Source organism: Prionailurus bengalensis, chromosome E1 (genome assembly GCF_016509475.1).
Source record: "Prionailurus bengalensis isolate Pbe53 chromosome E1, Fcat_Pben_1.1_paternal_pri, whole genome shotgun sequence".
Lineage (NCBI taxonomy): Eukaryota > Metazoa > Chordata > Mammalia > Carnivora > Felidae > Prionailurus > Prionailurus bengalensis.
In genome coordinates this window covers 40,363,283-40,385,738 of record NC_057347.1, presented here as the reverse complement: position 1 = coordinate 40,385,738, position 22,456 = coordinate 40,363,283, and the positions used below count along the sequence as shown (strand labels likewise).

Genomic DNA, 22,456 nt, shown 5'->3' with positions numbered 1-22,456 from the left:
CCTTTGTCCACTGTCATAGACAGTTTTCATCTGGGCTCCAGGCAGTGGCCATCATAGCTGGTGGCCTCACAAATGGGTGTTATGATATTGGCATGGCTTGTACGTAAGAATTTCTTTCTGCCGGAGCTTACCAACCAACTTCTAACAATAAAACTAATCTTCATCTCCAAAAGCAAGCAAACAACAACCACCACAAAACACCCCACAATCAGGCACCACTACACAGCCTGACTAAAAGACTGACTTTATCAGATGTTGGCAAGGATGTTGAGCAACTAGACTCTCAAACGCCGCTGGTAGGAATGTAAAACGGTATGATCACTGTGAAACAGTCTGGCAGCTTCTTAAAATGTTAAACATATGCTTACCCGATGACTCAGCCATTCCTCAATTCTTGGAAATTTATCTAAGGAAATTCAAAGCTGTACACAAACATGTATAGCAGCTTTATTTTTATAGCCTCAAACTAAAAACAAACCATTGGCAGGTAAATGGATCAACAAACCATAGTTAGACCACATAATGGGATACGACTCAGCAATAAAAAGGAAAGAACCAGTGGTACATACATAATATGGATAAATGTCAAGCTAATAATGCTGAGTGAAAAAATGCAGATGAAAAAAACTCTATGATTCCACTCATATAAAATTCCAGAAAATACGTGGGCACCTGGGTGGCTTCGTCAGTTAAGCCCAAAAGAAAAGGGTGCTTCCTAGGAATATGGACAGAGGGCAGGAAGGGATAGAAGACGCAGGAGCACAAGTAGCCTTTGGGGGGCGGTGAAGGATATGTGCGCTATCTTGATTGTGGTGATGTTTTCATGGTGTATACCTGGGTTAAAACTCATCAAGTTGTACGCTTTAAATATGGACAATTTATTGTACATCAATTACATATCAATAAAGTCATAAAAAAAAAAGCACAGTTAAATAGCAATAACGATGTGTGCTTTGGGCAGGTGACAAAGTATTTTGTGGTCTTGACAGTACCCAGATGAAGAAGGGAGCCAGGCACTATTTTCCTGGTTTCACAGATGGAACAGTGAGGGTGAGAGAGGTAACAGGGTTTGTCAGAAGCCACAGCACCAGGAAATAGGTGATCTGGGCTGGGGCCCATGCCTTAGGTTGGATTGGTTAGGGTTCAAAGCACTGGCATTAGTTCCCAACATATCTCAGCCATTTATTACCTGGGCTCCTTATGTTACCTCTTTATATCTCCGTTTTCTCCCTTTACAGCTCCTTCTATGGTGAAAAATAGCACAAGTACAAAAACACGCATAAAATACACAGTTTATTAGATAATTATAGAATGAACACCCATGTAATCATCACACAAGTAAGTCAAGAAACACTGCCAACAGGGGGCACGCTATGAGGCCTCTCCTCAATCACAATCTCATCCCTGCACTAGCTCCTCCCTAGGTAACCACCACCGTCCTGGTTACTACCATGGGCTCCCTCCAGGATTACTGCAATATCTTTTTTTTTTTAACGTTTATTCGTTTTTGAGAGACACAGAGACAGAGCATGAGTGGGGGAGGGTCAGAGAGAGAGGGAGACACAGAATCCAAAGCAGGCTCCAGGCTCTGAGCTGACAGCACAGAGCCCGACCTGGGGCTCGAACTCAACGGACCACAAGATCATGACCTGAGCCGAAGTTGGTTGCCCAACCAACTGAGCCACCTAGGTGCCCCTATTGCAATATCCTTTTAACTAGATCTCTTTTTTTTTTTTTTTTTTTTTTAACCCTTGCCCCCTTCCTTCTCAGCATAGCAGTTAGGATATTCCTTTAAGAGGCACCTGGCTGGCTCAGTGGGTAGAGTAAGTGACTCTTGATGTTGGGGTCATGAGTCCAAGCTCCACGTTAGGCATAAGCCTTACTTAAAAAAGGGGGGGGGGGATGTAAAAAAAATAAAGTCGTCCTATTAAAAAATATATGTATTCCTTTTATTTTTTTAATATTTATTTTGTTTTTGAGAGACAGAGAGTACAAACAGGGGAGGGGCAGAGAGAGAGAGAGAGGGAGACATAGAATTCAAAGCAGATGCCAGGCTCTGAGCTGCCTAGTGCAAAGCCCAACACGGGGCTTGCACCCATGAACTGTGAGATCATGACCTGAGCAGAAGTTGGATGCTTAACTGACTGAGCCACCCAGGGACCCTTATATACAGATATTCCTTGTAAAATACAAGTCAGATCCTGTCACTCTCTGTTCAAATCCTACAATGGTCCCCCATTTCATTCTGAATAAAAGCTACTCTGTCCATCACTCCCTGTGCCACGTGGTCTCTTTACAGTTCCTTGAACAGGAAAATAGCAGACATGCTCCTTCACAGGGCTCTGGGTGTTCTCTCAGCTTCAAATGCCTTGGAATTGATCTGGAATGCTCCCTCCTAGCCACTTAACTGACCCCTTCCCCTCCACGTATTTGTTCAAATTTCTCCTTTGTAATGAGGCTTCCCCCTACCACCCTATTTAAAACTGCAACCTACTTGCCCTGTTCATTGCTGTTTCCCCTGATGAAATGTGAACTACACAAGGCTTAGCATCTTTGCTTATTTCATTCATTGGTGCCCCAGTGTCTAGAATAGTACCCGGTACACTGCAGGCATTCAGTAAATATGTATTAAATAAAAGAACTAGAACACAGTTTTTGGTGATAATCATTTCCTTGCTTTTCTTGGTAGTTTTTCCACCTTTGTGTATCCATTCTAAATAATATAATTCAGGTTTGTCTCTTTTTTTTCTTTAAATGTAAGGAAAGTGATTTAACTTTATATGTGATGTATCGGGGTTTTTTTAAACGTTTATTTATTATTGAGAGACAGAGCGTGAACAGGGGAGGGGCAGAGAGAGAGGGAGACACAGAATCGGAAGCAGGCTCCAGGCTCTGAGCTGTCAGCACAGAGCCCAATGCGGGGCTCGCACTCACAAACCACAGGATCGTGACCTGAGCAGAAGTCAGATGCTTAACCCACTGAGCCACCCAGGCGCCCCAAGGTTTGTCTCTTTTTAACTCTATGTAAATTGAAGCATCCTATGTACACACCTTTTATGTTCCACTCTTTTGCTCAACATTATGTTTTTGAGATTCATTCGTGTCGTCGCATGTGGCTGCAATTCATTCATTTCCCCCAGCTGTCAAGTTTTTCCTTGTATGAGCATATCACAACCCATCCAACCATTCAGCTGTTGAAGGAAATTTGGACAATCTCCCATGTATCTCCTGACATGTATGAGATTCTCCTGGGTACATACCTAGGAGTGGAGCTGTATGGCCTTCATGTATGTGACTCTTTAGTTTTATGGGATAATGCCAATGGTTTCCAAGGTAATTGAATCCATCTGCCCTCCTATCTGCAGTATGGTTATCTCTTTGGGCGTCAATTTACCCTGCACCTCCTTTGTAAAATAAAAGGATTGGACTAGGGTATTTCTGAGGTCTCTTTTGGTTCTGATGTTCTGTGGTTCTGTGATCAAGGAGGCCTAAATAAGCAGCACTCATGGCTTCACAACCTCAAGGCAGGACCTAAGTTATTAGGGAGAGAGGCAGACACAACCTGTGCTCGGGATGAGGCCTTCAAAGCCCCCTAGGGTGAAGCACAGTCCTAAACTCTTAAGACTGGTGTCAAGGTAGAGACAGCTTCATGGAGGCTGACAATTCTCATTCATATACCATGACTCCTGTTTCTTTCTTTCTTTCTTTCTTTCTTTCTTTCTTTCTTTCTTTCTTTCTTTCTTTCTTTCTTTCTTTCTTTCTTTCTTTTTCAGGCAGGGAGGGGCAGAGAAAGAGGGACAGAGGATCCTAGGACCTGAAGCAGGCTCTGTGCTGACAGCAGGGAGCCTGATGCGGGGCTGGAACTCACAATCCGATCTGTGAGATCACAACCGGAGTTGAAGTCAGACACTTAACTGACTGAGGCACCCAGGCGTCCCCATACCATGACTCCTGCTTCTGCCTGCCCTTGAGAGAATTTCCAAACACAGAGCGTGGCAAAGAGAGACAAGCAACAAAAATAATGAGTTCATTTAGAGAGAAGGTTAAAGACGTCAAGTGAAAGTCAAGGTTAAGTAATGGGGGGGGGAGGGGCTGTGTAGGTTCTGTTTTAGGATAAGAAGTGATAAAGTGGAGGAGTGCCTCCTGAAAGAGGAGGCAATTAAAGAGGAACACACCTGGTGAACACGAGGCAGTGACAGTTTTTAAGACAGGGTGAGGGCAGAGTTGGGGGGGGGTGACTCTGGAAAGACGCTGGACAGGAGCTGGTTGGGCTGGCTGGAGAATGTTTCCTGAGCACAGAAGCTGGCTCTGGCTCTGGCCATACCTCCCTGGGGAGCTTACCCCAGGATACACGGGCTCTTGGCCCTTGGCTCCAATTAGAGACTGCTCAGTGCTGGGCAAAAAGTGAATGCTGCAGGAGTGAGAACTTCCCTGGTTCCTCACAGGGTGGGTCATGATGGGCCTCTGCTGTAAGCCCTTGTCTCTGGTTGTTGCAAGGAGACAGGTGGGTTTAGAAGCGCACACTCAGGTAGACCCCCATCTTGGCTGCATCTTCTCCCTCTTCCCCTGACTTCTACAATTTCCTTCCTTCCTTCACATGTTCTTTCCAGCATTTATTCAGTCATGTATACAGTGAGTGCCTAACGTGTGCCTAGCACCATGCTAGGCCCTGGGGATGCCAAAAGGAACAAGGCATGGTCCTGGGTCTTGAGGAGCTTCTAGCCAAGTTGGGGAGACTCACTGGATACGATTTCCTTTTCTTCCTTCTCACCTGCAGCAGGTGGTAGTGGACAGGGCAAGGGATCTGGCAGCAGAGGGCCAGTTGCCCATCTGCAAAATGATGACACTTAGCTCAAGCGGTTGTTGTGAGGAGTATGCATTAGCACCCATGACTTTGACATAGTAGGTGCTCAATGAATATTAGCTAAAGTGGATTAAAATCCAGGAGGGAGCCACTGGATAGTCTAAGGCCACTGAAACTGTTGTGGTGTGCCTGAAATCCAGGCACGGAGATGGTGTCCATATCCTATGTCGGCGGGCATGGACTAGTCTTCCAGCTCAATCTAGAAGAGGAGAGAGGTGATTCAAATGGCAAAAACAGAGGCACCTGGGTGGCTTAGTCAGTTAAGGGTCCGACTCTTGATTTCGTCTCGGGTCGTGATCTCACCGTTTGTGAATTGACCAATTCAGAGCAGAAGAGCCTCTGTGGGAACATGGTGGAGTAATGAGAGAGTATTTCCTGGGGAGGTTGAAGGCTGTGGGGAAGGACCTAGCACTGAGCCACTCAGAGAACTGAAAAATCCCAGTGCTTGGCTGGCTCACGGCCCCTCGGGCCAGCACCTCTCCTCCCCTCACTCCCTGGACAGTTCCTTTCTTGTTGCCCCCACCTGGAGCTAGTCACATTTGGGCCCAGCAATACCTATATGGGGGACTTAATCACTCAGCAAATATTTATTGAGTGTTTATTATGTACCAGGCCCTATTCAATGTGCCGGAGACACAGCAGTGAACAAAGCAAAGAGTCTCATCTTTGTGCACATATGCAGGTATATGTGAAGGATAAATTGTTCGTAATGAAATTGCTGGGGCAAAAGAATGTGCATTTAAAATTTTTATCGATATTGCCAAATTGATGAACATTTCTTACAGTTTATGTTCTACCTGGGTGACTGTTTCTGGATGAGTTCTATCTTTCTAGCCAGAGGGATAATCAGGGCACCTGACTACAATCTTCCTGCTAGCCCCTGAAGACCTGGAATTTCTGTCCCCCAAGGCTAGGAGATGTTTTCTTTCTTTCTTTCCTTTTTTAAAAAATGTTTTAAATGTTTATTTATTTTTGAGAGAGAGACAGAGAGTGTGAGCGGAAGAAGGGCAGAGAGAGAGAGAGAGAGAGAGGGAGACACAGAATCTGAAGCAGGCTCCAGGCTCTGAGCTGTCAGCACAGAGCCCATTGTGGGGCCTGAACCCCTGAACCACGGGATCATGACCTGAGCAGAAGTTGGATGCTTAACCGACTAAGCCACCCAGGGGCCCCTCATAAGAGATGTTTTCTTTACCTACTGAGAGGTGACACTTCCCTGAGATTTGTGATCTTTGGGGAGATTCTTGATAGGGTTGGAGCTCAATCCATAGATTGATTGTTGGTCAGTATCCAGGACCAACAGGAGAGAGGATGTGAGGAGTTGTTCTTTGAAAAGGACCATTGAGAAGGAAGCAACCAGAAAGTGACATCATCGGGGATCACTTAGTTCAGGCATGGGCAGTGAGTGACTTTAGCTGACCCACTCCTGGCTACAGCTGAATTGGAGGAAGGAGGGCTTCCAAAAGTTTTTGAACACAAGAATGTTGCAACATTGTTGCAGTGTGTCAGTGGGACCTGAGTGCTTGGCAGTGGCTCAGGCATGGTGATTCTCTGCATACTGGGCTGACCCCTTCACCTGAGTTGATCAGTGCTCCATTGATTCTCCTTCTTGGAGCTAGTTAGGCAGCTGTTAGGGTCCTGGAGCAGCTCCCGAGACCTTCAGGACTGGGGTGAAAGCTCCAGAATGTCAGAGCAGTAAATATATGTCCTGGTTTTCAGGACTGCTTGATTTCAAATATTCTGCTCCACCTAATTCACCAGCACCTGTCAGACCGGGTGTCCCAGTTTTTGGTTTGGAAAATAGCCTGTCTCACAGGTAATGGAGAAGGAGGAGGCAACAGTTCATTCATTCCAGTGTGGAAGCTTGCGATGGTGGGTAAGGGAAAGGAGACCTGCAGAGATGACCCCAGCCTTGTGCTAGAACCTCTCCGTTGAATTCTCAGCTCCGCCTGGAGGTGAGGCGAGTGGGACGCAAAGCGATGTGACTGGCACCCACCTAGCCCCACCCGCTCACCTCATCCCCTGCCCTATCCCACATTGGCAGGTTTACCTGATCTCTCAGTCTAGCCCCACCGGCTCAACAGAGAGAGCCCACGTTCAAATGCAAAAGCAGTCTGCCATCGCTACGTAAAAAGCGGGTTTAAGCAACTGTGTTCAGTGTCACCAATTTTAGGAGGCTGGGATGCGGAGGTTAGTTTCTCCCAGGGGAAGAGAAGGAGACTCCAGGTCTCTAAAACTGTGCAACAGCCTGTTCTGCCAACCCTCCCCCTCACCCCCCCACCACCTCTTCCTTCGGAGTGGCGGTCGGCCCAGCCCCTAAGTGATCAGGCCACGGCCCCCCGCCCCGTCCGTTCTCCTCCCGGCATAGCCCGGCCCATCTCCCCACCCGAGGCCCCGCCTCCGGCCCCGCCCCCGGCCCCGCCCCGGCCCTACCGGATCCGGAGAGGCGGCGCCCACCAGCCCTCCGGACGGACACGCCAGCTGGACTTCAAGTCCCAGCAGCCCCTGAGTCCCGCCTCCGGGGGCAGAGCTATCCCGGGCAGCAAATTCGGAGGAGCCTTGGCGCTCAGGCTAGGGAACGCGTGTGACCAATCGCGGGGCCGCTCGCGCCGTGTGCCGATGGGGGCGGGGAGAAGCCCGCAAGGGCCCGGACAAAAGCCGGCTCCCGGGCGACTGCTGGAGGCTGGAGCGCTCCGGGCATTGGGCGGCGAGGCGGGGCCTGCGGAGGGAGCGCTGCGCACGGGCTTTCGCAGAAAGGTGAGTGGCGGGAGGCTGCTTTCGCGCGGGGTACTCCACCTGCCCGAGGAGCTTCCCGCCTCCCTCCCCCAACCCGGAACCGCTTTCCCCGGCGCCGTCTTAGTGCTCACGCGTCCTCCCTGCTTCTGCTTGGAAGTTGTTTTTTTTTTTTTTTTTTTTTGGGTGGGGGGGGGGGACTTCGCTTTAGGTTAGCCTTCGCTCGGAACCCCGACTGGTGGCAGCGAGCGTGTCGACCACCCCACCCCCACTCTCCCACATTCCAGTTTCAGGGAGTTTGCATAGGGTGTGCCGCCGCCCTGGCTTCTTTTCCCTCCGCTAAATTGCATTTGCACCAACCAGGCCCCTCTCACCCCGACCGGGGCCAGTCCTCGAGCCTCTTCGGGCTTTAGCGGGCCTCCCTCTTGTCCCCATCGGGGTCACCGGTGGCCACTCGCCCCACTCCTATCCGGGCTCGGGCGCTTCCTCTCTTTTTTTTTGTGAAGAAGCGACTGAGTCCCGCGCCGAAAGTGGAGGGAGCGAGCCCGGCGCGTAGCCTTGGCGGGCCACGCGGCGCCGGGCTGTCCCAGGGTGCCCGAGGCCTGGCCTCGCCCGCAAGGACCGGGCCGTGGAGCACCGGCGCGGGAAGGACCCTCCTCGCTCAGGAGGTGCCGTCGGGCCCAGCCTCTAAGCGACAGATGGCCGGGGTGCCCGTCTCCCTCCCACCCCTGGCGCTGACGCCTGTGCCGAGCCTGGCCAAGGCAAGGTCCCGGAGAGGGCTGAGGATGCTGCCGCCGCCCTCCTGTAGGGCCTGGCAGAGGGCCAGACCCAGCGCCTGCTGCCCTCTCCAACCTTGGCAGATACTGTGCAGTAGCGAGGAGTTCTGCCATTGGGTGGTCCCCAGGGTCGGCCTGGCGGGAGGATTTTGGAGAGGGGAGGAGCAGTGCATGGCACCAGTTTGGCCAACCAGCCCACGCCTTCCACCCACTAACTTTGCTCTGAGGTCTTTCAGCCAGCTCAGATCTTGGATTTCTGAAATACTGCTTGAGGAAAAGCTGGTAGACCCCAGCTACCCAGGGCGGGGGTGGTAATTTTTATCTCTTAGAGAACTTCAGAAGCTTGGGCCAGATGACAGGAAGAGCCCTTGGAAACCAGGCAGCTGGTGTCTCCATCCCATTCTGACATGCTTGCTGCACTAGGGGGACCCTCACAGAATTCTGCCTCTTCCCTTTATTCCAGGAATTGCTTGTCCTCTTAAAAACAACCCCCCCCCCCCCAAAAAAGAGAAGAAAAGAAAAGAAAAAACAAAACACAAAAACCAGTCCTATGGATACTGACCTATAAAGGAGTACTCTGTCTTTCCCGGGGGGAGACCCTAAGTAGCATCTCCAGTGGTTCCTCTGCACTGGCTATGTCCCAGGGATACATTCCTGGGAAACAGTCTGCTTTCATTCAGCCTTCCCTGTGGGCTGCTTCAGTTCTCAGTGGCTGCTGTGGATGAACTCAATCCTGGGTCACTCACCCTGTCTGCAGAAAAGACCCCATTCAGCTCATAAAGTCCTTTCCTTGAGGGGAGAGAGAGGATATGTGTGATGTGTGTGTGCGTGCGTGTGTTCAGGTTCCTTGGCATGATATCCCCCAAATGGTTTACACTTTACTTGTTATTAGGTGACAGTTCCTAGGGCCCCAGAGCGGACCCCTGGGGTCTTAGCTTTGTCCTAAAATCACCTATCACCAGTTCGAGAGCATATTCAGCTCCTGAGGAGGCAGCCTAGGACTCTGGGGGAGTGGATCCCCAGATCCAGATTGGTACACACTTTCAGCCGCACTGTCACTACAGTAGATGCTCTTAACTGGTGGTCTGTGGTCATAATCATAAGCATCTTGAAATGAGGCGCACATTTTTCGGGGCTTTTCTTCATGCGCTCAGGAATCTGAGACCTCAAGTAGGTTAAGACCCACTGCCCTAGAGAGACTTCCAAGACCCTTCTGAATGATTAATTTTGCGAATTTTCTCCACCGAGACCCCTCCCTGGGTTTGTGAGCCTTCTTTCCTGCATTTGGTGAACATGCAGAGGCCAGATTCTTTCCCCACTTTTATTCCATCATATAAATCCTGTCTTGGCCTTGAAAGGGCCTGCCCAGCCATCTACGCCAAAGTGCTCTGGTGGCATATCTTATTTTGGTAAGCTGGCGAATCTGTTCTATCCTGTATCATCCCCTCGTTGTGTCCACCCCCTGCCCCCCTCCAACCATCCTGTGGAAATGAACTCTTGTCTTGCCTGGGACTCAAGAAAGTTGTGATTTTTCAGCTGCAGAACAGCCCTTTTCTTACCCCTTTCCTTTGTCTGCTTTGGGAGGTGCCAGCTTTGAGGGGGTTGTTGTTCTGGTAGTGTCAGACTGTTCTCTGCTTGGGGAGGCTTAGCAAACTCCTGGAGTTTGTGATCACAGGTGCTTGATGTTTCTGAACCACGGAGCGTGACCAGCAGCTGCCGCCTCCTTTCCCTGCTTCATCTGCCCTAGGTTGCGCTCTGTTTGGGAAGGGGGTGGGGGCAGGTGTACCCATCTGATTTCAGGACCAGTTTTTCTGGTCTGAAGTCAAGAAGGTTGGGAAATGGAGCTGGAGTGGGTGGGGGGGTGGGTGGAGGGCTGCAGGACCCAGGGGCTGGTTGAAGCATCACCTTTGGAAACTCTTGCTGAGGAGGAGCCGGAAGTCATCCCAGGGGAAGGCCAGAAAAGGGAACATCTCTTTTGAGCCCCTTCCCAGCTACCCCATTTTGGGCCAGACACCAGACTGAAAGCACCCATTGTGCTGAGTTGGAGACTAGCTGGGAGGCCGAGGGGGCCAGCCAAGCCGGTTGGGAGGGAGGTGGAGAGTAGCCTCTGAAACTTTGGCCTTCCCTGAGCTGGGGATGGAGACCCACCTTCCTGTGTGTATAAACCAGCTAGTCCCCCGGGTCCGCCTTCTTTTATTTGAACTTGACTTTTCTTCTCAGCAAATTCAGCAACTTCAGTTCTGGATCTCTGTGGAAGAGATTGGAGTGACTTTTCCTGATGAGGCCAAGTTCTTAGTCTGAATGACTTGGTTTCCTTTCCCTCCCCCTTCCCCTGATCCTCTCCCCAACTTGCTACCATGGGAGAATGGGTGTGTCAGGACAACGCGGTGGGGACGGAAAATGAAGAAATTGTCATCACAGACCCTTCTGTGAGGTGAAGGGGGGGACATGGCCTGGTCCTGGGAGAAATGGTCTTTTCTCTCGGGCTGACGAGTGTGGGGTTTTCTGGGGAGCAGGAATAAGAGTATTTGGGTTCAAGTCCTGGGTCCCCTGCTTGTTTGTTTGGCTTTTTGGGCAAGGTATGGTAGCTCCTCTGAGCTGCTATTCCTCATCTAAGAAATAGGATTATGAACCTCCGTGTACCTCACAGGGTTCGTATGAGATGACTTCTATATCCATGTGACCTGGGATGACTGCTGCCTCCTCCCCCAGCTTCGGCTCTGCTAGAAGTGACCAGTACAGGGTGGTCCCCAGAGAGGCCTCTGTTTTGCTCTAAATTAGCAAGCTGAGTGACTCAGTGGGGCGGGTGGGATGTACTGAAGGTCACAGTTTCCCTGCCCAGTGCCTGCTCTGAACTCGGGGGTGGGAGTCTAGTGTCCTGGGAGAAATGGACTCTGAGGTGACTCTCTGCTCCTCGAGGGTTTGATCCTGCCTGGGGTTAAGTAAACTCACCTGCCTGGCCTACAGCCTGAAGGTGAGTGTAAGTGCGTGAAATGGGTGAGTCTGGATGTGGGGGAGACGAAACCTGTAGGGGGAGGGGAGTAAGGGCAGGATTGCACAATTCTGGCCGTGCGCCCCGTAGGTCACAGAACCAAAGGGTGTGTTTCAGTGTCTGTGTGGGACCTCGGGTGGGACCAGCACATGGGTTTGGGTCATACCACTGGTATTCCTGTCTCCCCAGCCAGCTGCCTTTTGCTCCAAGATGAATGTGAGCTGGTTTGTCGAGAGGAAGTAGAGACAAGGTTGAGGCCAAGAGACCTGGGGAACATGCCACCTTTGTTTATCTCCACCTTCTCTCTCCCTTCACTTCCTGATCCTCCTTCCCTGATGTCAAAAGTGCTCATTGAGTGGGAATGCAAACTGGTGCAGCCGCTCTGGAAAACAGTGTGGAGGTTCCTCAAAAAATTAAAAATAGATCTACCCTATGACCCAGCAATAGCACTGCTAGGAATGTACCCAAGGGATACAGGAGTGCTGATGCACAGGGGCACTTGTACCCCAATGTTTATAGCAGCACTGTCAACAATAGCCAAATTATGGAAAGAGCCTAAATGTCCATCAACTGATGAGTGGATAAAGAAGATGTGGTTTATATACACAATGGAACACTACTTGGTAATGAGAAAGAATGAAATCTGGCCTTTTGTAGCAACGTGGATGGAACTGGAGAGTGTTATGCTAAGTGAAATAAGTCAGGCAGAGAAAGACAGATACCATATGCTTTCACTCATATGTGGATCCTGAGAAACTCAACAAAAGACCAGGGGGAGGGGAAGAGGGAAAAGTTACAGAGAGGGAAGGAGGCAAGCCATAAGCGACTCTTAAATACTGAGAACAAACCGAAGGTTGATGGGGGGTGGCGGGAGGGGAAAGTGGGTGATGGGCATTGAGGAGGGCACCTGTTGGGATGAGCACTGGATATTGTTTGGAAACCAATTTGACAATACATTTCGTATTAAAAAAAAAAAAGAAGAAGTGCTCATTGAGATCTCGCTTCCTTCCCTCCTGCTGGGCCAGTCCTCCTTCCGCCTCCTGAGAAGTGCTGAGATCTGGTCTTACTGTCTGGGGGCAGCTGGACACGGGTCTCTTCCCCTGGCCACCAGCTCCTGTTCCTCCCAACAGGTAGAGCAGGTCCCTCTGCGGCCATGTCGGCCAAGGCGATTTCGGAGCAGACGGGCAAAGAACTCCTTTACAAGTTCATCTGCACCACCTCAGCCATCCAGAACCGGTTCAAGTATGCCCGGGTCACCCCTGACACAGACTGGGCCCGCCTGCTGCAGGACCACCCTTGGCTGCTCAGCCAGGTGAGCCCACCCTCCCCAGGCCCTTCTTCCGGGCCCAGGGTCAGAGGAATAGAGACGGTCGGTTTGGTGGAGATGTCCCACCGGGTCACACGATGGCAGACTGCCCACATCAGTGGGCAGCGTGCAGTGGGCTGAGCGAGATTTTGTGTTCGGCTCCGGGCCCCACGTGTTGAGGCGCCCCAGCAGGGAACACAGCGCAAGGGCTTGGAGCTTGACTGACTGGAGTCCAGACCAAAGCTCTCTGTCGATTAACCATGTGACCTGGAGCAAGCTGTTTTACCTCTCTTGAGTGGCAGATTCCCCATCTGTCAGATGGGCGGAACACTCACCCTGTGAGCTATAAAGATTAGCAGTAATGTCTGGAAAGCATTTGGTGTGCCACCTGGCACTTGTAGGTGCTCAGTAAAAGTGGGTGTGGGCTCCACTCGCCCCAAGTGCAGCATGTTAGGAATGTGTTTGGGCTGTGAGGAAGCGTGCTGCGGACTTTGTGTGGCAGCCAGCCCAGAGTAGAGGCTCCTTTGTCCGGGTCCCTGTGGGACCATTGTTGGGAGGCAGAGACTTCTTGGGCAGGGCCAGGAGAGCGGGTTCTGGGGGTACATGTTCCCTCCCAGCGCAAGGTAGCCCACCCATGAAAGGAGCTGCCTCGGGAGGTGGCGCATTTCCTGGCTGGCAGCGTGTGAGCAGTGCTTAGGGGCTGCTTGCTGGGCCTGTAGACGGGGTCAGGCCCAGGGATGGGATTGACCAGACTTCTAAGGTCCTTGGTCACCACAAGGCTCTGTCCCCCTGTTCTTCCTTTTGGAACACAGGTGCTGGTCCATATTCTGAGGGCTTCATGGTTTAGTGGAGTTAAGATGTCGCATAGGGAGGGTAGGGAATCACTCATGCGGCAGGTATGTGGTAAGTATCTACACTGTGCCAGGCCCCATTCGGGGCACGGATGGCTCCAGATTCCTGGTTGTCAAAAGAAAGGTATAGGCTTGGATAGGTGAGAAAAGCTTCCAGGAGTTGACACTGAAGAATGGATGGGTGGATAGGGAGCCATGCAGGCTGTCCTGTGCTTCGGGTCCCCAGACTGTAATCTCTTACTCTCCCGTTTCTTTCCTTTTCCTCTTGTTCCAGAACTTGGTGGTCAAGCCAGACCAGCTGATCAAACGGCGTGGAAAGCTGGGCCTCGTTGGGGTCAACCTCACTCTGGAAGGCATTAAGTCCTGGCTGAAACCACGGCTGGGACAGGAGGCCACCGTGAGTACGGCTATAGGTTGGGGTGGAGGTGCTGTGGGAACAGAAGTGGATGTGGTCATCTCCAGATGAGCAGCCCTGTAGGCTCACTGCCTACTCGGCCACACTGCGGCCTGGGGAAGGCCACACTGCAGCCTTGGGTCCCGCAGAGCTGCCTGGTAGCAGGGCCAGTCTTGGTGCTCGCTCCCAGCTCTGCCATCAGTGAATGGCAAGATCGGCTGCAAAAGTAACCCCAGTCCAGTTCATGGCCAGGTAGAAATGGTCTGTTATTGGTTTGTTTGTTTGTTTATTTAGAGAGGGAGAGCAGGCGCGCAGGTGGGGGAGGGGCAGAGGAGAATCCCAAGCAGGGTCCACGCTGTTGGTGTGGAGCCCGGCGTGGGGCCCCAACCTGAGCTGAGTTCGGACACTTAACTGACTGAGCCACCCAGGCGCCCCGGAAATGGTTTGTTTCTTTAACAGACCCATCACGGAGATGAGACTCTGAGGCTCATTCTGGGAAGTCCTTTCTTTTCCGTTTCCAGAAAGGGCACAGCAGCTTGTCGTGGTGTGTATGCCTAAGAGGGCCGGCAAGAAAAAGTTGCAGAAGGCAGGTGCAGAATCTTTTAGGCAGAGACGTTATTAGACCAAGAGCCGAGGATGAGACTGGTAACACTGAAGAGGAAATTCAGTTCTTGGCTTCCCCCAGCTTGGTGATTAATGTCAACTCTGTAGATGAGAGAGCTGAAGTGAAATGTGGTTTAGGGAGGCTAGGAGAGGCTCAGAAATAAAATTGCACTGCTTTTCCTTTTTACTCCTGGACGGGGCTGGAGAACAGGCGAGGGGGAGCGGGCTGAGGCGGGCCTGAGGCCGGGAAGGGTGTGCTGTCCATGCACAGCTTTGCCCCATCTTGGGTCACTGTCACCAGGGCTGAGCTGTTCTCTTCTTTGGCCGTCCTGGATGCAGGGTGAGGATGACAACGAAGCTGTCTTCCTCTCTTCCTGGGCTCTCTCCAATCAGTTCTTTGTGGTAATTTCCCAGTTTTTGGCTCTTGAACTAAAGAGGGCCTCTTAAACTCGTATGTGGACCTGGGGCCGGAGGGATCTCTACTGGCCTTTTTGCTTGCAGGCCTTTGGCGAGAGGACGGCAGGACTAGGGACTGAGTGGTATCCCCAGAGAGGTCCTTGTGTTCTTTCTCCTCAGCTGCTGTTGGGAGGGGGCCGTCAGCCGTGTCGGGGCCGGCAACAGTGTCCGCCTCGGCAGGAGCGGCTCATTACCTCTGAGGGATCACTGTCTGGTCCCTGACTCAGCAGTGACGCACGCGGGCGGCGGGGGGGAGGGGGCTTTGAGACACTCTGGGATGAGGGCTGTCTCGCCTCGGCAGCCGCCAGGGACCCACTCAAACTGATTAGCTCTGCAGGCCTGTTGTCCTCAGCCAGGAAAGTGTGCGTGAAGTTTTCCCCGTCAAGCTCTCCCTGCCCCCGCTCCCCCCATCCCTGCTGTTCCCAGGCCCAGACTTCTGTCCTTGGGCTGGGTCTCTCTGCTTGAGCTCAGGGATGGAGAGCCTTGATTTGTCTGTGCTCTTTAACTTGTGCTACTGATGGCAGGAGGGAGAGGAGTCCTGATGTCTGTGCTGTGGGGGCGGGGGCAACATTTGTTAGCCTAGCTCATTTGTCACCCTCCAGAGGAGGCAGAGAAAGAACGTGTGAGGTCAGTACACTGCAGTGTGGCTGGCAGTGGGTGAAAGAGTATCTCGTGAAGACTTCTTCAGCTTAGGGTCTGTGACCCCATTGCCCTGGTTTCTGGAAAATCTCTCTCTGCCAGATGTCATGGCAGTAGTACCTGAGCCCCGGCTCCGGTGGGACAGCCAAGTAGAGGGAGCAGAGGGCAGTCCTCCTGCCCTGGGGGACAAGACCCGCTGGTCCATCTAAGCTTTATTTTTCTCAATCTCCATAGGTTGGCAAGGCCAAAGGCTTCCTCAAGAACTTTCTGATCGAACCCTTTGTTCCCCACAGTCAGGTATGTGTGACGTGACTCCAAGCCGGGTCTTCTCCCCCACTTTGTGTTTGTCGACTCTAAAATGATGAAAGGAGAAATCAAGCTGCTGGAGAAAAGTGAAAAGGACCAGACTCTCTGAGGGTCTGAGGGTGCCATGGAGCAGGGAGTCCAGAGATGAAGGGAAAGGCTTAGTTTGTAGCAGGGAGGAGTCAGGGCTGGTAACAGGGGACTTCTCTGTGCTGGGATGAGAAAGACTTGAAGGCAGGCACCCTCCCCCAGATCGGGTCACAGTGGCTGAGTCTGGACTGTCAGCTAGGCAATGGCCTCTGCTCTCCTCTTGTCCCCAAGGGGAAGACAGTAACTTTTTACATTTATTTATTTTGAGAGAGAAAGGGAGACAGAATCCCAAGCAGGCTTCCCACCGTCAACGCAGAGCCTGCCTCAGGGCTCAAACTCACTAACCGGCTCATGACCTGAGCCGAAACCAAGAGTCAGATGCTTCACTGACTGAGCCACCCAGGTGCCCCTTTGCTAGGGTTTTAGAAACGCACCCAAAGGGGTTGGGCTCGCCAGTTCAGTGCCCCTCCCCCACGTGCTACTGTCTTCCCCTGCAAGGCGGAGGAGTTCTACGTCTGCATCTATGCTACCCGAGAAGGGGACTATGTCCTGTTCCACCATGAAGGTGGGGTGGACGTGGGCGACGTGGACACCAAAGCCCAGAAACTGCTCGTTGGCGTGGACAAGAAACTGAATGCTGAGGACATCAAGAAACACCTCTTAGTCCACGCTCCTGAAGAGAAGAAAGAGTTGAGTGAGAGGGAGGGCAGGCAGGTGGCAGCGGGGGAGCGGGGAAGGTCGAGAGCTCCGGACACAGGGCAGGGAAAGCAAGGTGGTCTTCCCTGTGTGTGTGGGCATCCACTGCCCTGCCCCAGCGTCTGGGTGAGAGGGAAGGCACAGCGCCTCCCTGTCCCAAGGAGGGGAGCAGGGGGCAGACAGGAGGCTGGCTCAGACTGAAATATGCCATAAGCATCCCTCACCCCACTGGCCCTGTCTGTCTGGTACCAACACCTCTGGCTGCGTGCCTGACAGCTCCTTTCCACCTCAGTGGCTAAAGAGTGATGTCCAGGGAGCAGGGCTTACAGAGGGAAGCGAGAGGTTGGCAGGGCAGGCTTTGGGAAGAGGAGCTGTCAGTAAGAGATGGCCGCGGGGAGAGGGAGGTTTGGGACGTGCTGCCGAGCCTGTTCCCCCTCCCTGAAGATTGACCGTCCCTCTCTCCTTCCCCGCTCTAGGATTCTGGCCAGCTTTATCTCTGGTCTCTTCAATTTCTATGAGGATCTGTACTTCACCTACCTCGAGATCAACCCCCTTGGTAACTGGCTCTGCTGGCGTGGGCCTGGGCAAAGGACAGTTATAACAGGGTCTCAGTGCCTGTGGTAACCCTGGCCTTGACGTTCGACACACCAGACCCCCCCCCCCCCCGCCACTCGTAGAGGGCACTACCGGGTGTGCGGTGTGTAGAGGGATGTCTGGGCTCGTGGAGTGCAGTCTCTCATTTCCGGGCTCTCCGAAGACAACGATAATTCCTGTTTAACCACCTCCAGCTTTCTTTGCTCTTATTTTGTTCTGTGATGGGGAAGTCCTGATTTTGATCGGACTCTGCTTAGTGGCTATTCCTGGCAGGGGTTAGGCTGTTCTCCCAGGACCTGGGCTGCCCCTTCTCTGGTTTGACCGTTCAGGCCCTTCTTTCCTCTTCAGGCCCTTGGAGCACTCCCCAGGAATTGGTCAATCATTGATCCCCAAGCTGGGAAGATCTTGGTCCAGGCCCCTCAGGCTGTGAGGGAGGCAGGTGGCGTGAGCTGGCTCTGGCCCGGGCTGCTCAGGGCAAAGTCCAGATTCCAGATTCCAGCTGGGGATGCAGCCCCTCTAATGGACCAGATGGCTGTTTGCTGACTTCATTAGTTAAACGACCCAGGGGTAAAGGGAAGATGGATGTCCAGTTAATGGGCAGTAAATGAATCCTGCTGGCTGGGGGCTCAGTGTACCCAGTGGTTTCCCACTCCCCCAGGCAACTAAGGCTTCTCCTGGCCAACCTCGAGAAACCCAGATATACACACCTAAGGGTTGGGGTGGGGGGGGCGCCTCCCAACAGCAGCTCGTACCTTAACACTTTATGTTTTAGTGGTAGGGCTGTGGATGGGTGAATGGTTAGATATTTAAGGCATAGAGTGTAGCTTTTCAAAAAATGTTAAAAAATTGCCATGGCAACTAAACACGACATCCCTGTCACATTACCTGTAAGTCAGGGAGGGAGGGGAGTGCTCTTAATTAATTTATTTCTCTTTTAACGGGGGAAAAGCTGTGTGGAAGGGCCGTCCGGTTTCTTGCAGAGCTGGGCAGTTGTTAGGTCTGGGTGGGACCCCGGGAGGTGGTGGTGGAGAAGCCTGTGGAGGGGTTTGGAGGTTGGTGGTAGATGCCTTTGCGGGGGGGGGGGGGGGGGGGGGGGGGGGCTGGCATCTGAGTACCTCTGCTTTTCTCACAGTTGTGACCAAAGATGGCGTCTATGTCCTTGACCTGGCGGCCAAGGTAGATGCCACAGCCGACTACATCTGCAAAGTGAAGTGGGGTGATATAGAGTTCCCTCCTCCCTTCGGGCGGGAAGCTTATCCAGAGGTAAGGCTGGCTGCTCTGGGGAGGAGATGGAACGTGATGGGGACCTGGGGGAGGGTGACTAATCTCAGAGGAGCATCGGGCCCCCCTTGTGCGCTGTTTATTTGGCAGGAAGGGAAGGTCGAGAGGCATTTAATTTTCTTAAAACCCCCAAAGGAGGTGGGGGTGGGAGTCAGCCAAGCCTCTGAATCCCGGCCAGAAATCCTTTTAGACTTCTCTCTCAATCAACCTCCCTGGGCTCTTAACTTGATTTGTTGATCATTCCGAGTGGATCTTGCTCATCCTGCCGGGGGAAGGTAGTTCTCTTGGCCACTTGCTGAGAATTTTAATTGCTCTTTCCCACCGCATCATCTGAGAGGTCTTCACAGCAGGATTAGGCCTGTGAGTCATAACCCAGGCCAGGGCAAGAGGCTGGGCCGGAAGAAGGGGCGTGTGGTGAACCAGGCAGGCAGACATTGGGATTGGGGGCTGTTTAGAAGCAGGGTGACCTAGTGAGACTTGGGACTTGGGCAGAGGGTCAGGGACTTGAGGACAGAGAGAAAGGAGTTGGGAAGTTTGTCCCCAGGCAGCGACTGTGGCTATGGGTGGTTCTGGTCCTTGAGGACATCATCGTGTTTTGTCCCAGGTACTTAGGACCCTGCACAACCCCTCTCCCTGACCCTCTTGAGACAATGGAGGACCTCTTCATGTGTCTTCAGGGAAAGGGACAGGGTCCCAGGTGCTGGGACCTGGTGAAGGGGGTATCCTTAGGACCCACCTGTTGCTGTCTGGTCCCTAGGAAGCTTACATTGCAGACCTGGATGCCAAAAGTGGGGCGAGCCTGAAGCTGACCTTGCTGAACCCCAGGGGGAGGATCTGGACCATGGTCGCCGGAGGTGGTGCCTCTGTCGTGTACAGGTGACTGAGGGGCTACTGAAAGGATGGGAGCTGGGCCTACCCCGAGTCCATGTGTGCACAGCCTGGATCAGATTGCCTTACCTTGGAGTGGGGATGGGGGGGGTCTTCATCTTCTCCCCTTGGCGTAAAGCAGGGCTCTGGTAAAAGCCTGCCCTGTACACTGTTCCCTGCAACTTTCTTACTTAAAAAAAATTTTTTTTAATGTTTATTTTTGAGAGAGAGAGGCAGAGCACGAGCGGAGGAGGGGCAGAGAGAGGGAGACATAGAATCCAAAGCAGGCTCCAGGCTCTGAGCTGTCAGCACAGAGCCCGACATGGGGCTTGAACTCATGGACTGTGAGATTATGACCTGAGCCGAAGTCGGACACTTAACTGACTGAACAACCCAGGCGCCCCTCTTATTTTTTTTTTTTTAAGTTTATTTATTTGTTCTGAGAGAGAGAGAGAGAGAGAGAGGGAGAGAGTGGGGGAAGGGCAGAGAGAGAGAAGGAGAGCTAGAATCCCAAGCAGGCTCTGTGCTGTCAGCAGAGTCCAATGATCCCATGAACCGTGATATTCTGACCTGAGCTGAAGTCAAGAGTCAGACATATAAGCGACTGAGCCACCCAGAAGCCCCTTGTTTATTTTTATTTTTTAAAATCTTTATAGTTAGTGCTATGGGCTTCCTGCAGAGATACAATAAATGCAGAAAAGAACCCAATAGTAAACATCGCTTGGCTGTTTCCCCATCTCTCCTGCTAGTAGGTCACCACAGTGAACACGTTGCTGTGTGTCCTTCCAGCTGTTTTAATGCCTGTATAAGTATTCATACTTTAACAGTTTATAAGAATATTGGGATCATATTCCACAGTCTTTGCAGTAATTGGTTTTTCACTTAAAGCACAGTAGACATCTGTTCGTTTCTAGGCAGTAATCTGCCACGTTCCCTTCCACGCCTGGCTGAGCTCTCCTCTAGTTGCAACCATTTTACTTCTCCGTTGGGCAGCCAAGCAGGCACTCCTGGAATATGTGATTCTTCTTTGTGTCGGAAGGTGCTCCTTGTTCCTTTTACTTAATGTTGTCAATCCAGGACCCCACTGTGGCTGGGGGCTGGCAGAGAGTGCTGCCCGGGAGAGCCTGATGCAACTTCAAGTGTGACTTCTGTGGACCTTGAGGGTCTGAGGCCCGAGAGGTCGGTTCCATAAGCTGACTATGGGACTTTCGGGGCATCTGTGTGTCCTCATCGGCACCAGGCTGCCACCCTCAGCCACTAGAGTCAGAATCAGCACTGACTTCCATGTCTCCCTGACAGTGATACCATCTGCGACCTAGGGGTGTCAATGAGCTGGCAAACTACGGGGAATACTCAGGCGCCCCCAGCGAGCAGCAGACCTATGACTATGCCAAGACGATCCTCTCCCTCATGACCCGGGAGAAGCACCCAGATGGTGAGACACACACGCTCCTTCCCCAGGATGGCCCATTGTGCCACGGTGGGAATAGCTTTGGGCAAGGAGGCACTGGGGTTGTGGTCCTGCTCCTTTGCGGCCTGGGGCTATTTAGCTTCTGGACCTCTGTTTCTCCAACTGTACAGTGGGCAATGTGGCCTCTGTCAGATGGCGGCTGCGGGGAGGCAAGGAAGCGATACGTACATAAAGTCCTGTAGGCAGGTGCAAGGGAGGAGGTAGCAATGTGCTCTTACTGACTTGTAGAAAGTCAGTTCTTAGCGGCCCACTTCTACACTTACTGTTTGGGCTGTGGGATTCCCAGCTTCACTTTACCGCCTGTCTAGTGTTTGGGGGCTACACATACCAGTTCCCTTTCCTTTGAGCCAATAGAGATTCCTACCAGGAGTATCCAGAAATTAAACCGGGTTTCTCAGTGGCAGCCAGGAATGACGTAGAGGTTCTGTGGGTTTGGATTAACCACCTGCTCAGTGGCATGGGTAATGGAGAGCTGAGTTGGTTAAGACTGAACGGATGTCAAGGGAGGTCAGCCTGCTCCCCACCCCACCCAGCCTCTGCACTGACACCTCCTAACAGTTGAGGGATCCGTGCTTAGAGAAGAGAGAACTCCCTCGGTTGGATTTCTAGTAGGATGTTCTACTTTTCTAACCCTTTTTTGACCTCTCTTACTCCCAACACAGGCAAGATCCTCATCATTGGAGGCAGCATTGCAAACTTCACCAATGTGGCTGCCACATTCAAGGTAACCAGCCACCGGGGACCGTGTAGTCTCTGGGGAATGTGGGTTTGGGAAAAGCCAGGAAGGGAGGTTTCTGCAAGCAAAGTTTGAGGCAGAAGCAGGTTTCCATGACTTACCCAGCTGAGTAGGGGCTCTTGTCCCAGGGGCCCTTGTTGGGGATGCAGAAGACGCTGGGATAGATTTGGGTCTTCTCCAAAAGGTCAGAATGAGGAAAAATGGATCGATGATCTGAGGCTCTTGCTCATCCAGCTGAGGCCTGTCAGCCTGGTCCCTGTGCGCAGGTCAGGGGCGAGGGCACACAGTTCTGAGTGTGACTGCTGGTCAGAAAGGGTGACAGAGCTAACCTGGCTCGAGAGTCCTCAGGAGGCCATTTCTTGTTCTGTACTGTCCGACGCTCAGGGAATGTCCCTTCTGGTAGCGCATATTTGAGAATGATGGATAAATAAATGTCCACCTTGAAAGTCTGAGCTCTCATGAAGTGGGGGACCAGGCCTCGTCAGTCTTGCCAAAAACAGAGTCTCTCTAATGGGTCCTGATTCAACAGACCAATCTGAAACAGGTGAACCTTGGCAGTTTTATTTTAACTTTTGAGCAACCCTATGACAAAGGCAGCCCTGTCGATATGGGTGGTTACTTCTGGAACAGCAACCAGGTGGCATGCCTTGGGGGACAGAAATTAGACTTCTGACCCAGGAGAGACCGCATTGGTGCACACCTGTTCATTCTCCCAAATTGTTTCCAGAGTTGATACCCATTGCAAGGGCTCTTCTCCAAAATCGCTGGAAGAAGCTTTAGTAGGACTTTGATATTTAAGTGGACTAG

The 22,456-nt window shown here is 52.1% G+C and overlaps 1 protein-coding gene across 1 annotated transcript in view; it reads left to right on the top strand.

Moving 5' to 3' along the window:
• Positions 1-7,491: 7,491 nt before the first annotated feature.
• ACLY (ATP citrate lyase) overlaps positions 7,492-22,456 on the top strand; it is a 44,901-nt gene continuing 29,936 nt past the window's right edge. Inside the window, 11 exon segments of the mRNA XM_043584472.1 lie at positions 7,492-7,618; positions 12,493-12,674; positions 13,794-13,916; positions 15,846-15,908; positions 16,503-16,693; positions 17,177-17,256; positions 18,427-18,557; positions 19,333-19,451; positions 20,742-20,758; positions 20,761-20,877; positions 21,576-21,637. Of these exon segments, the coding sequence (XP_043440407.1) occupies positions 12,516-12,674; positions 13,794-13,916; positions 15,846-15,908; positions 16,503-16,693; positions 17,177-17,256; positions 18,427-18,557; positions 19,333-19,451; positions 20,742-20,758; positions 20,761-20,877; positions 21,576-21,637 (1,062 nt within the window). The 5' untranslated portion in view covers positions 7,492-7,618; positions 12,493-12,515.